Source organism: Oryctolagus cuniculus, chromosome 14, assembly GCF_051225735.1.
Source record: "Oryctolagus cuniculus isolate XC-2025 breed Fujian yellow rabbit chromosome 14, ASM5122573v1, whole genome shotgun sequence".
Taxonomy (NCBI): domain Eukaryota; kingdom Metazoa; phylum Chordata; class Mammalia; order Lagomorpha; family Leporidae; genus Oryctolagus; species Oryctolagus cuniculus.
Genome location: NC_142880.1, coordinates 4529107 through 4543836, shown reverse-complemented (window position 1 = coordinate 4543836; position 14730 = coordinate 4529107). Strand labels below are relative to the sequence as shown.

The 14730-nt window shown below is 47.9% G+C and overlaps 1 protein-coding gene across 4 annotated transcripts in view; it reads right to left on the bottom strand.

The window, feature by feature from the left end:
• The window catches only part of RASGRF2 (Ras protein specific guanine nucleotide releasing factor 2), a 217825-nt gene that overhangs the window by 78530 nt on the left and 124565 nt on the right, over positions 1 to 14730 (bottom strand). For 3 of the 4 annotated variants that reach the window (XM_051854059.3, XM_051854061.3, XM_008261879.5), the window contains 3 exons: positions 14412 to 14572; positions 13470 to 13536; positions 12590 to 12726 (listed from right to left, as the gene is read on the bottom strand). In XM_051854059.3, coding sequence (XP_051710019.3) covers positions 12590 to 12726; positions 13470 to 13536; positions 14412 to 14572 — 365 coding nt within the window. The remainder of the gene's footprint in view (positions 1 to 12589; positions 12727 to 13469; positions 13537 to 14411; positions 14573 to 14730) is intronic. The other variant, XM_051854060.3, reaches the window with a different exon arrangement.

Sequence of the window (14730 nt, the reverse complement as noted above, 5' to 3'; positions counted from 1 at the left end):
CGTGGGAAGTATACTACGGCAGCTGAGGTAGTATTCTGTAACTTCAGGCATGAAGTTATGGAAAAGAGAACTACACAGGGAAAGTAAGTCTCTCTCTCTCTCCCTCTCTCTCTCTCACACACAGACACACACAGACACACACACACACACACACACACACACACACACGAGACATGAAAAACTAAGAATGTAACAGTATCAATCCTTTTGCTTCTTAAATCAATCCTCAGCCATCTCAGAAATACCATGGCGCCTCGAGGGCATCATGTTATCTTACCTCTCTGCCTTCATAAATATGGAGACTCACAATGTGGAGTTCAAGGATAGGGAAAAAGGGAATAGAGGGCTGGCACTGTGGTGCAGTGAGCTAAGCCTCTGCCTGAAGCGCCGGCATCCCATGTGGACGCCGGTTCCAGTCCCGGCTGCTCCACTTCCCATCCAGCTCTCTGCTATGGCCTGGGAAAGCAGTGGAGGATGGCCCAAGAACTTAGGCCCTGGCACCCACCTGGGAGACTGGAAAAAGCTCCTGGCTCCTGGCTTTGGATCCACCATTTAAGAAAGAATCCTTATTTTTTAAAAAAGGGAATAGATATAGAATTTTAATGTTACTATTTTAAATTATGAAATACTTCAAATACACAGGTGAGACAGTCACATACGAGCCACCTCACCTGAGCTAATGTGGCCCTTACCTTGGCCAAGCTTGCCATGGATCAGCCCTTTTCTTTCAAGGCCACAGAACACTGGGACACGGCTAAAGCCCCTTCCTCCACTCTAGAACACCCATGCCACCCCAGAAACCCCTCCATTCCGAAGCCGATGGGCATCCTCTGTCCTTCTTTGCCTGCTTCTGATTTTACCATATGTGCATGTATTTGCCCATAGCAATATACAATACTATTTCATAAAAAATCTACAGATGTTCATATTGTTTCCCCCAACACTGTTTTTGAATTATTTATTTATTGTTTGCATGTACAGATCATTCATTCACTTTACCCATTCTATGGTATAAACATACACATTACAGTTTCTGTATCCCATCTCATGTACACACCTACAGTGACTATTCTTACATATTTCTCCTTGTAACTTTCTACCTCTCTGTCTTAACTTTCCACAGGGAATCTGTCTCTCTTTTTCAGACTTCCTTGTGTTTGGTCTTCTATAATTTATCTCAAGGTTTTACTTGATTATTTACGGCCTGGAACTCAGTATGCCCCTTTGATGTGAGGGCTCATATTCTTCATCTGTTTTGAACACTCCTACTCATTTTCTCTTTGAAGACTTCAGCGTCCATATGCTCTCAAATCCTTCTTTCTGGAATTCCCACTGGATGCCTGTTGAACCTGCTAGCTCTCTACATCTAACTGCTCACTCAGATTTGACATTTTTTCCAAACTGCACTTTGATCTATTCCAGGTAATTTCTCCACAGATCTATTATCAGATTCTTAATCTTCTCATCAGCTGTGGTTGGTTCATCATCTTAATGAATCTCCAGTAAGTCAGTGACTCTGATGTCTGTAGTTTCCATTTTTAGATTTTTCTATTTGATTCTTTGACGAATCAGGTTGCTCCTTTTCACACGGTGATCTATCTTTATGGCTTCTTTCTTTCTTCTTTGCTTCATTTACAGTTTTTCTGTCTTAAAGCTGTTTATTTTTATAATTTTTTCTAAGTTAGCCCGCCACTCTCTCAAGCTGTCGCAGGGCTAACTGCACTGTTCCCTGTGTCTGTGACCCCTCCATCAAGGCAGACGATTCACTCCCAAGATGTGGACTCTGATTTCGGCTCTCACCGTGCGTCCTGTATACAGGAGTGCTGGCTCCCAGAGTGGCTTTGTAGCTGCGCTCGACACCTGCCCGGGGTCTCAAGGGGCAAAAAAGTTCTTCTACAGCAACTTCTCAGCTTGCAATTTTTTCACACCATGTGAAGATCACAGATCTCAATTTCAACCTACATGCTATAACACTCTTTTTTTCTTTCTTTTTTTTTTTTTTTTTGTGACAGGCAGAGTGGATAGCTCTCTGCTATGGCCTGGGAAAGCAGTGGAAGATGGCCCAAATGCTTGGGCCCCTGCACCTGCGTGGGAGACTGGGAAGAAGCTCCTGGCTCTGGATCAGCGAAGCTCCGGCCGTTGCGGCCAATTGGGGAGTGAACCAGTGGATGGAGAGAACCAGAGAGACAGAGAGAAAGGTCTTCCTTTTGCCGTTGGTTCACCCTCCGATGGTCGCCACAGCTGGTGCGCTGCGGCCAGCGCACTGCGCTGATCCGAAGGCAGGAGCCAGGTACTTCTCCTGGTCTCCCATGGGGTGTAGGGCCCAAGCACTTGGGCCATCCTCCACTGCCTTCCTGGGCCACAGCAGAGAGCTGGACTGGAAGAGGGGCAACCGGTAAAGAATCCGGCGCCCCGACCGGGACTAGAACCCGGTGTGCCGGCGCCGCTAGGTGGAGGATTAGCCTATTGAGCCGCGGCGCCAGCCTAACACTCATTTTTTTTTTAAAATAAGGTTTTTAAAAAGTCAGAATCCAGGACAAAGAAGATCTTCCTTGTCGCTCTCCGTGGGCCAATGGTACCATTCTTATTTCATAAAAGGAACAGCCTTCCAATGTCTAAACTTTAAGTAGGGACCTCAATGATTTGGGGAGACCCAGGCCAGCTCTAGCCCTTTATGTGTTAAGACCCCCAGAGCTTTGGACCTATGCCCAAACCCAAATCACTGCCACGCCTCTAAGTCTTCAGCTGACACAGCTGCTCTGGCTGTAAGTTACAACCAGGGGTTTCCCCTGCTATAGGTAAATACCACCTATGTATTCAATTTTTTAAAGTTTTTAAATTTTCCTGGTTCTGTTTTGTAGCTAGATGTTTAATAGCTAAATCAGCTCAGTCCTCCACACTGCCAGAATTGGAACTTTAGATAAATGTTTCCTCTCCAAAAGAACAGATTTATGTGAACATTTTTGCACATCTTATTACCCAATGTCAGTTCTCATTCATAAATCTTTCTGGTTCATCCTGTGAAGCACTAAAATCATCTTCAATGGGAATAGAAAGAAATTAGAGAAGCGAAATACACATGCAATCTGAATCACAGCTCCAAAGACCATGGAGTGAAAAGTTTGAAATGAAAACAGTTTGTAATGAAAAGTGCTCTGGTTACACTAAAGGTCTTTCATAACTGACACATGATCTTTCCATCGTCCTTAGGATGGATGGACGGATGGACAGATGAATGGATGGATGGATGGACGGATGGGTGGATGGAGAAAAAGAGTAGACAGATGACAGACAGATGGTGACAGACTAAATAGATGGACTGATGATAGGTTACGTGGGTATATGACTAAATAGATGACAGATAACAGGTAGGTAGTAGGTAGATGACAGATTAGAAAAATGGATAGATACATAGATATCATGACGAATCTATATTAGAGGAGTGGTTTTCAAAACAGGTTTCTCATCCCCAGACAGGCTTCAGTGACAACACAGGTGTCAAAAAAGCTCCATCAACTCCACTTCAGCCAGTGTTCTGCTTCCATTTCATTTCCACTTAGGATTTCAAGCAATGATGCTTTGAACAAAGGGATCTAGAAAACATTAAAAATCTAATAGCAACTATATATGAGTGTGTGTACGAATCTGCTTACAGAAGGTGTGGCATAATCTCCTGGTTGTAGGGGCCGGCACTGTGGTAGAGCGGGTTTAGCCACCTGCAGTGCCACATCTGATGTGAGTGCTGGTTCATATCTTGGCTGCTCCACTTCCAATTCAGTGCCCTGCTAACACACCTGGGAAAGCAGCAGAGGATGGCCCAAGTGCTTGGGGTCCTGCCACCCATGTAGGCTCCTGGCTGTGGCCTGGCCATTTGAGGGAGTGAACCACCAGATGGAAGATCTATCCCTCTAACTCTTCCTTTCAAATAAATAAATAAATATTTTTTAAAAAAATCAATGCTTATATAAAAATGTATCTTGATTGTTCAGAAGTGGATGGAGCTCTGGAAAAATGAATACGTTTCCCTCAGTTAAAATGAAATTCATGAGAATAGGCAATGTGTCAGACACCTTCTGTGTCATACTGAATTTATGTGAGCTGCAGGAACTCCTGACATAGATAGAACTACAAAATCAGATTCTTGAGCCACAGAGAGTGAGTTCAGTTTCAAATGACTACAGTGGGTCTGGAACTAGGAACATTACCCAAAACCCTAGTGACTTTGATTCAACTGGTCTTGGACAACTGCTGACAATGACTTCTACAGCATGGGTTTTTTGTGTCTTGCTTAAGGTCAAGGTCTACTGGGCTGTTTTTACCTTGTCACTACTAAGAAGTAGCAAGAGGGGCCAGAAGTGTGGTGCAGTGGGTTAACGCCATGGCCTGAAGTGCCGGCATCCCATATGGGCACCGGTTCGAGACCCGGCTGCTCCACTCTGATTCAGCTCTCTGCTATGGCCTGGGAAAGCAGTAGAAGATGGCCCAAGTCCTTGGGCCCTTGCACCCACATGGGAGACCTGGAAGAAGCTCCTGGCTCCTGGCTTCAGATCAGCACAGCTCCGGCCGTTCTGGCTATCTGGGGAGTGGACCAGTGGATGGAAGACCTCCTCCCACCCCGCCTCTCCTCTCTCTCTGTAACTCTGACTTTCAAATAAATAAATAAATAAATCTTTAAAAATAAAAAGAAGTATCAAGAAGAAAGATTAGGTTCAATTTTTCTTTTAATTCAGTTTCTAGGTTAAAGTAGAAATTTCTATGTTGATTCCAGAGAAGTTATTTTAAGGGAAGAAAACATATCTACATGCTACAAATCTGTCTGCCCAGGTCTACATTTTGTCACAAGATATAAAAGTCCTGCCCAAACCCAGAAGTTCAGAGGTGAATTTTAATTCTGCATTTTAATTAATGTCCATAATTATAGGGAAATGTTGAATAAACCATTATGTATGACAGTGAGACAAATGAACGCACTATATTGAAATGAATGATCAAATCTTCAGCCTCAAATCTTCCCCTATAAATAGATGAAAAAGAAAAAGAATCATTGCTTGAGACCATTAGCCACTTGCATGTTTTGTCGGAGGCGCCAACAGTTAATTATGGCCTTGGTGGTGTAACTAAAGGCGTCATTAATCGTTCAAGCCATTGTTCCTTCTAAAAAATGTTCACTCCAGAGAGACCTGGCGAAACTGCAAATCTTTCTCTCCCATTTTTAACTTTTTAATCTTAGAATAGTTTTAAATTTACAAAAATTGTAGAGTTTACAAAAAGCTAAAAATCTTAAATTTTGTATATAGCTCTTTAATATGAAACTCTGAATGTGTCAACACTCAAGAACCATTTTAGGGCTGGCGCTATGGCATAGCAGGTGAAGCCAACTCCTGCAGTGCTGGCATCCCATACAGGCACTGCTTAGAGTCCCGGCTGCTCCACTTCCCATCCAGCTCTCTGCTATGGCCTGGGAAAGCAGTGGAAGATGGCCCAAATGCTTGGGCCCCTGCACCTGCGTGGGAGACTGGGAAGAAGCTCCTGGCTCTGGATCAACGAAGCTCCGGCCATTGCGGCCAATTGGGGAGTGAACCAGTGGATGGAAGACCTCGCTCTCTTCTCTCCCTCTCCTCTCTCTGTGTAACTCTGACTTTCAAATAAATAAATAAATCTTGAGAGAGAGAGAGAGAGAGAAGCAGCTTTAAAAAAAAAAAAGAACCACTTCATTATAACTAAGATCTGCACACGGTTAGTATAATATTGCATCATGGCTTAGCAAGACGGCTTCAAATTAAGTTACAATAAAATTAAGATTTTAACTAATAAGGAGTGATAAGAATTTAATACTTTCTGATGTTTTATTTGTTCTTGCTAACGTAACAAGAATACCAACAGAGCAGATTCAGTGTAGTTGCTAGACACAATTCTAAGAATGCAATGATACTTCCCTCCCTCCGAAGTGATGAGCGTTTCAAAGACAAAATAATGGAAGACACATTCACGACCTGCAGTGAAAGCGTTCACTTCTCTCGTGGTAAGAATGGCTTCAGTGAGTTTATGTACATCTAGTATACAACACAAGAAACAGTGGGACATGTTCGTCTTGCCAGGAGTTATAGACCCCTAGACCAAAACTATCAGAGTCAGAATGTGTCCCCACTGAATAAGGAAATGTGACAAAGGTGACGAAACTCAGCGCCCGCAGGACCTGGGAGGAAGTGATGCAAGGATGAAGCAAAAGTGGTTACTGTGCTCTGAAGTGTGGCACTCCGTCAAGTCACGACTCAGACATCCTGAGGGCAGTCAGGCCCTGCACAAGGGCCTGACCCTCTGTGGGCATCCACCCCAGCGAGGGACAGCGACAGGAGGAAAGAGTCGGAACAAGCTGACAGCAGCACACCACGTTTCAACCCTAAAACCTGGCCACGAGCCTGACCCCCAGTGCTCGGCTCCCTGGGAGAAGCTGTGAGGGTGAGGCTTCACGTGGGAGAGGATACAGCCGCACTGCAGGAGTTCATGCAAATGCAATCACAAGATAGCTTTGTAAAAGTTACGTGTATGCACTTCAGCAGCAGGGGGACAGACAGACAGACAGAGCTCCTATGCGCCGCTCACTCCCCAGATTCTCGCAACAACCAGGGGTGGGCCGGTACTGAAGCCCCATTCCAGGAGCTCAGTCCAGGTCTCCCATGTGGGCGGCAGGAACCCAGTGACCCAGCCAGCACCACTGCCTTCCAGGGTCTGCAGCAGCAAGAAGCTGGAACTGAGAGCTGAGACAGGGTATGAAACCCTGGGGTTAGAGTGCGGGACACGGGCTTCTGAATGCAGCTTTTTCTCTCTTCCCCTCTTCTCTTCTCCTCTCCTCTCCTCTCCTCTCCTCTCCTCTCCTCTCCTCTCCTCTCCTCTCCTCTCCTCTCCTCTCCTCTCCTCTCCTCTTCTCTTTTCTTTTCCTTAAGATTTATTCATTTACTTGAGAGGCATAGTTATAGACAGAGAGGGAGAGACAGAGAGAGAGTCTTTTATCCGCTGGTTCACTCCCTAAATGGCCATAACAGCCAGAGCTGGGCCAATCCAAAGCCAGGAGCCAGGAGCTTCCTCCAGGTCTCCCACCTGGGCTCAGGGGCCCAAGGACTTGGGCCATCTTCTACTGCTTTCCCAGGCCACAGCAGAGAGTAGGATTAGAAGTGGAGCAGCCAGGACTCAAACCAGAACCTACATGGGATGCTGACACCACGGGTGGATATTTAATCTACTGTGCCGCAGCACCGGCCCCAACCTCATTTTTTATAGCACACACTGTCCGTGAAATTTTGAACACTGTATGTATGTGTGTGTAGTTACTAGAAGGAGTCAATATGAAGAACTCGTAGGAACACAGTGAGATAGAGAAGAACTTGTAGGATACAGTGTCGCTCCCCCTCTTCGTGGAGGAACGACACAGGACCCTGCGTTGTTCTTTTGTCTGCTCGGCCCTCCCCGGGTTTGCTGCTGGTTCTTCCCGGGTTGGCTACCGTCCCTTCCACCTCCATGGAAGGGCGGTTCCCCCTGCCACTTTCCCCACTTCCGCGGGGGAGCGGCACACCGCCGGCCAGCTCTCTCGGGGGCTGCACAGGTGTTCCTTCAGATAGATGATCCTCTTAGATGTTCCTGGTGCATGTTGTCTCTCTCCTCCTTTATAGTCCTCTTCCACCAATCCCAACTCTGCTACCCACACGCTGAGTACGCTGCTCTCCTCCAATCAGGAGCAGGTCCTACAGTTTATTGGTTGAACTGGAGGCAGCTGTGTAGAAGCTGTTTTCTCCTCTCCCAGCGCCATATTGTGGGAGAGCAGATGCATAGAATAAGTCTTAATTCCAGTAACTTAGTCTAGTCCGAGTTGCTCCCAGTTGCTCCCCACATACAGCAAGTGAGATAAAGAAAAAATACACACTGAGCGCCCCACCTCTGCCCCCGCCCTTCCACCTCCTAAGGTAAGAAAGTGCTTGTCGTTAGCTTGCTGTTTGGTTTTGGTCTTCTCCGGGAGAGACTGTGACAATGACGCTTAGGGCCCTTCTTGCCTCTCTGGATGGAGATACCCACAGAGGGCCTGGCGCTGCGCCCGGCACTGAGTCCCAGTGGATGCCGGATGAGCAAAGTCACACCACGGCACAGCCACACAATGGCAGGGCTCTAATCAACAGTCTTCGTGTAATGATACCATCGTCGCTCAGAAGCGCACACTGCCATGAGCTTCCCTGACTGCCGTACGATCTGGCACAAGTCTTTGGAAGCAGCTTACTGGGGCAGGGAGGAGGAAGCTGTGGACTTCTGCAGCAAGGCGTCGCAAAGCGAGAGAGACGCCCGTGGGTGCTCTCCGAAGGGCCACAGAATCATCCGTGCACCCGGGGGTCTTGTGTTCCCATGTGGGGAGCACCCTGGAAGGTAGCAGGTGAAGGCGCTGCCTACGCCGTGCCCTCTTCTTCCCACGCGTCTTGGGCTCACAACACCTACAACACAGCTGCGTGACGCTGTTGCCTGCCTGTTCTTGCTGAGAGCAGGCACCGTCGCCACAGCCCAGGGAGCTGCTGGCAGCGCGTGCGGACTCCTCCGCAAACGTCTGCAAGGTCAGTGCGGGACCCGCAGTGTGCAGGCTGAGGGACACACCACAGACAGGGAGGAATCCAATCAAGTACTGATCGACGCAGCACAGTTCATGCAAAGTATTAACAAGTTACCACAAGAAAAGAATTATACAAGCACGGGAGATTCCACATGTTCATTCCTTTGTTAGCCAGCAAAGAAATGGCTTAGGCTTGAGTCCTGTGTCTTCCGACAAACACCCAGTGTCCAAACCTCAGCATTCTCACCTCTCGCAGGGGATTAATGCTGTTTCTCTCTGTTTACCTTCAGAATACTATTCTAAGGGCCAAATGAGAACCTCTTTGACCAAGGAAAAGCAAATGTGTGGTGTAGCGGGCAAAGCCGCTGCCTGCAGTGCCAGCATCCCACATGGGCGCTGGTTCGAGTCCCGGCTGCTCCACTTCCAGTGCAGCTCTCTGCTGTGGCCTGGGAAAGTAGTGGAAGATGGCCCAAGTCCTTGGGCGCCTGCACCCGTGTGGGAGATCCAGAAGAAGCTCCTGGCTCCTGGCTTCAGATCAATGCAGCTCTGGCCTTTGCAGCCAGTTGAGGGTGAACCAGCAGATGGAAGACCTCTCTCTCTCTCTCCTCTCTGTGTAACTCTTTCAAATAAATAAATTTTTTAAAAAAGATAAATAAAAAAAAGCAATTGTTGTTCCATATTGAAGTGCTGGGTTCCACATCCACCTGGCCCCTCACTCCACCTCCTGTCGGCTCTGGCTGACACAGACCCTAGGAAGCCGCACTTCAGACCCAAATGACTGAGTTCTTACCACCATGTGGGAGACCTGGACTGGGCTCCCAGCTCCCAGCTTGCAGCCCTGGTCCAGCTCCAGCCATTACGGACATGTGGGGCATGAACCAGAGGATAGGAGTTCTCTTGGGGTCTCTCTTTCTCTCTCTCAATTGAATTAATAAAAATTTTAAAACTATTATTGCCGCCACTCATTCTTCATTTCCCCTCCATTTTCAGCCATTAAAAAGAAGTGTAAGTATCTGAAGAACTACGATCTGGTGCCTGGACCTGTCTTACATATAAAGTACTGTGCATTCCTCAGAATAAAGGAGGCAAAGGGGTCTATAACACGTGCCTTTTCCGCGCACTGCATCTTCCCACAGCTAGCGACCTGGAAGATAATCACCACACTCCTTCCAACACTACTTACCTGCCACCACCTTCTCCCACATTAGCAAACATTGCCAAAATTCATGTGGAGCTTGCCTTTAGGAATGCTGGGGTCTGACCACCGTTAGTTGTGACGTATTTCCAAACCGCAGCACTGCCTGGATAGACGCTGCAGGTCCTGCACAGGGCATTTGCTGCTCAGGGAGAGGCAGGCAGGGCCAGTGTTGTGGGGCAGCAGGCTCAGCCGCAGCCAGCATCCCACCATCACAGCGCTGGTTCAAGTCCTGGCTGCTCTACTTCCTATCAGCTCCCTCCTGATGCAGATACAGAGGCAGCAGATGACGGCCCAAGAGTGTGGACCCCACCACTCACGTGGGAAACACAGGTGGAGCCTCCGAAGGGCCCTTGTCCTCAGGCTCAGCCCTGGCCTTTGCAGCCACGTGGGGAGTCAACCAGTGGATGGAAAACCTCTCTCTCCCCCCTACTCTCTCTCCCCACTCCTCTCTCTCTCCCCCTCCTCCCCCAACCCAGCCTCTCTATTGCTCTGCCTTTTAAACATTAAATAAATCTTTAAAAAGAAAAACTAGAAAGGCAAACGGTTTCTGTCCCTGCTTTTTCTTTTAAAATTTATTTATTTTAGCTCATCAGTCAAAGATTATAGATGGTTATAGATGGGTGAAATAATTTCTGGGGTTTCTATTATGTCTCATTGGTCCACATGTCTCTTCTTGTGCCAGTTCCAGGCTGTTTTGATTATAATTGTCTTGTTGTAAGTCTTGAAATCTAGTATGTGATGCCTCCAGCTTTGTTTTTGTTGTTTAAGATTGCTTTAGCTATCTGAGGTCTGTTATGTTTCCATATGAATTTTACGGTTGTTTTCGCTAGATTTGACAAGAATGTCATTGGTACTTTGATTGGGTTAGCACTGAATCTGTAAATTGCTTTGGGGAATATGGATACTTCGATATTGATTCTTCCAATCCATGAACATGGGAGACTTTTTCATTTTCCATTTTATTTCTTTCCTTAATGTTTTCTAACTGTCATTGTAGAGATCTTTCATGTTTTTGTGTAAATTTATCCTGAAGTATTTACATTTTTATAGTTATTATGAATGGGACAGATCTTAGAAGTTCTTTCTCAGCCATGGCATTCTCTGTGTTTACAAAGCCTACTGATTTTTGTGTGTTGATTTTATACCTGCCACTTTGTCACACTGTAAGTTGCAATAGTGTCTTAGTGCATCTTTTGGTTTCCCTACGTAGAATCGTATCATCTGCCAACAGGGAGAACTTGGCTTCCTCCTTTCCCAGTGGTATCCCTTTGACTTCTTATTCTTGCCTAATGGCTCTGGCTGAAACTTCCAGAGATATACTGAATAACAGTGTCCATAGTAGGCATTCTTGTCTGGTTCCAGATCTTAGCAGAAACACTTCCAGCTTTTCCCCATTCAATATGATGCTGGCTATGGGTATGCCATACATTTTCTTTATTGTTTTGAGGAACTGATCCTTCTATTTCCAATTTGCTTAAGGTTTTCATCATGAAAGGATGTTGTTCTTTATCAAATACTTCCTCTGCAGCTACTGAGATAATCATATGGTTTTTATTCTTCAATTTGTTAATGTGATGATCACATTTATTGATTTGCAGATGTTGAACCATCCCTGAATACCAGGGATAAATCCTACTTGGTCCAGGTAAATGATCTTTCTGATGTGTTGCTGGATTCAACTAGCTAGCATTTTGTTGAGGATTTTTGCATTTATGTTCATCTGAGATACTGGTCTGTAGTTTTCTTTCTTTGTTGTATCTTTTTCTGGTTTTGGAATTAAGGTGGTGTTGGCCTCATAGAAGGAGTTTGGATTCTCCCCTTTCAGTTGTTCTGAACAGTTCAAGAAGTACTGAGAATAATTTTCCTTAAAGTCGGACAGATTTCAGCAGTGAAGCAGCCAACCCCAAGTGCTTCTTTATTGCGACGGTTTTTGTTACCAATTCAACCTGTGTCTTGGTTACTGGTTGATTTAGGTTTTCTATGTCTTCGTGCTTCAATTTTTGTAAACTGTGTGTGTCTAGAAATCTATCCATTTCTTCTAGATAGTCCAACTTGTTGGCATAAAGGTGTCTGTAGTAATTCCTGATGTTTTTTTATTTCTACGGTATCTGTTGTAACACCTCCTTTTCCATCTCTGACTTTATGACTTCAGATCTCCTTTCACGGGGCAGGAGTGTTAGCTGGGGCAGTGCTCTATCAGTTTTGTTTGTTTTATTCCAAGAATCAGCCATCTTCCCCTGCCTTCCCAGGCACATGAGCAGGGAGCTGGACCTGACACAGAGCAGCTGGCACTGGGACAGGCACCCACATGGGACGCTGGTGTTGCAGGCAGCGGCTTCCCCTGCTGAGCCACACTGCTGGCCCCATACTTTTTCCTATCTGACATACAGTTGCTCACTGTCAGCTTTTTTACTGTAGACAGGGTCTCTCCTGATTGCTTAACCTGAGACTCTCATCATCGCCCGCATTAACCACAGCTTGATAGCTGCATCTCTCCGCGTTCTCCTGGTCAGAACTAAACAAACAAAACCCCACTGGAGTCCCCACTGGACAAAGTGCTGCTAGCAAGGCAATTTCAACACAATTCAGCCAAGTGACCAGATGCCCAGGAACTACAATGCGATCACCACCTTTCAAGGAAATTCTAACCTCAAGAGGAAAAATGAGCCGACAACGGAGGCGCAGGTGTGGCAGTGGGGCCACCTCCAGACGTCATTCGTCCAAAAGAATAAGAGCTCGAGAAGCCCTGTCGGGAAGCCTGCGCTGTGACATCGGGAGAGAAAACGTGGCCAGGGCCGGCTTACCTGGCTTATGTCGCTCATCCAGGCCGCCTTCTCCTGGCGCGAGGGCGCGAGCAAGACCACGGTGAAAGGGGCGGCTTCCGGCGGCTCCACCACGATTTTAAAGTCCAGGTGTCCAAACACTTGTCCGGAGCCTTTGGCTTCAACACACGCCAATCAAACGAGACAAACGCGCGGGAACGTGAGCGACGCTGCGTTCAGTCCCGATTCACACAGTCACAGCGCGCTAGGGCCGGCTTCTCACCGCAGCAGCATCGCGCTTCTGCGCATGCGGGGGTCTCGAGGGTCCCCAAGCCCAGGACCGCGGCCACCTCTCACTTCCCATTTTCTCTGTTTCTATAACCTGCTGACTGCCCGCTGCAGCTTGGCTGTGGTCTGCGCCCCAGGGCTCGTGGCGAAGGAGGTGGGCCCCAGACTGGCGCTGCTGGGCGGTGGGTCGCATGCGCCACTGCCCTAGCGTTCCTGGGACCCCAGGCAGTTCTCGGGGAGCAAGGCTGTTGACTCCCTACTCTCTGCCTCCTATCTCGCCATGTAATCAGTCTCTCCCTCCCTCCCTCCCTCCTGCCACAGGTATGCCATCCCACAGGAGCTGAGCCAGTGCCCGTACCCTCCCCTGAGCCTCCAGGGCTGTGAGCTGAGCAAACGTCTCTGCTTTATAAAGAGCCCAGCCTAGGGTGCTTTGTTGCAGCAAAGGAAAAGAGACGAACACCCTGCCTGCCACTAAGAAATCACGGTTCTGACAGAAATTCAATACCATCTGAATGCCTAAAGTGGCCTAACAGGGCTCCCAGGTCAAGTGGTTCAACAGAGCTCTTTAACGCATCCACCCATGAAACCTTTTGTTCTATTCCGGGGCAGCGCCAAGTGACAGACAGGGACTTACCGTCATCGTCGCTGGCATCGGGCTCCTCGATGAGTGTGCACTCCATGAGCGACAGCACCCCGCCCGTCTGCAAACAAGCCAGGGGCCCGCTGAGAGCTACACTCTGATTCGTGCATTTCACGCCCAAGTTGCCAAAGAGGAAGGCACAACCATTCCGTACCACGTGTACTTTTTCAAATCATCCAAAACTAAACTTGGATGTGAAAAAGGATTTCAATTCAATGAGCTTTACTAAGTCCTTCTTCCCCACCCCAGTCTTGCTCCCAGGGCTATAGAATTTAGCAAATCCGGGAGACGAGATGGTGCCGCACAGGCTGCAGAGTGAAAACTCGGCTCTACACCGAAGCGGCGTCATCATGGCGCTGCAGCACAGTGCTGGACAACAATCACGGAAGGCACGGGTAGGCAAACTTCCTGTACAGGGCCAGGCAGTCAAGATTTCAGGCTTTGCAAGCCACAGAGCTTCCATCACAGCTACTCAAATCTGCCACTTTTAAGCAGCGAGCAGCTGCAATCGGAAACACAGAAAGGGGGCTGTGTTCCAATAAAACTTTATTAACAAACACAGACAACACGCTTGGGCTCTGGTGCTGTGCAAGATAAAGCGGCCCTTAGACACACGGCCTCAGGGCGCTGGGGACATGGCACGTGGTTTCTGAAGCTCTGTATTCATCAGCCAGCGGTGACCGTCTCTAGGCCAAGGCTTCAGCTAGACATTGTCTTTAGCTAGACATTGGCTATTATATGTATAATTACATGATAGATCTAATGATTAGAAAACATTTCCAGCACTCTGAATGCAAAGGGCAACAAAGCCGCCGTCAGAGCTGGCAGCTGCCGCTTCCCTCATCCGCTGCCTGATGGTGGGCCAGACGCAGGGAGGGCACAGTGGGAGGAGCCTGGGTCCCTCTGCAGAGCTCGGGCCGGGAAGGGGCTGGGTACCTTGAGCAGGTGCAGCTTTCCCCCGGAGCTCCTGGTGCAAATCAGGAAGTGCTTGGTGAACAGGAAGCACTGCCTCTCGCCTTCCTTCTTCAGAGACAGCGACCCCAGACGCACTTTGCTCAGCTTGCCCCGCTCAACGGAAGGTACTTGAATGAGAGAGCCTGGTGATGACACAAGTGAAGAATACACACGATGAAAACCCTGGAGAACCAGGCGGGGTCACCATCGCAAACGCAGGCCCTGTCTCCCGAGCACCAGGGACTGACCGGAGCGCCACCGGGCTTAGATGCCCCACCCTCGGGCAGGGAGGGACGCACGG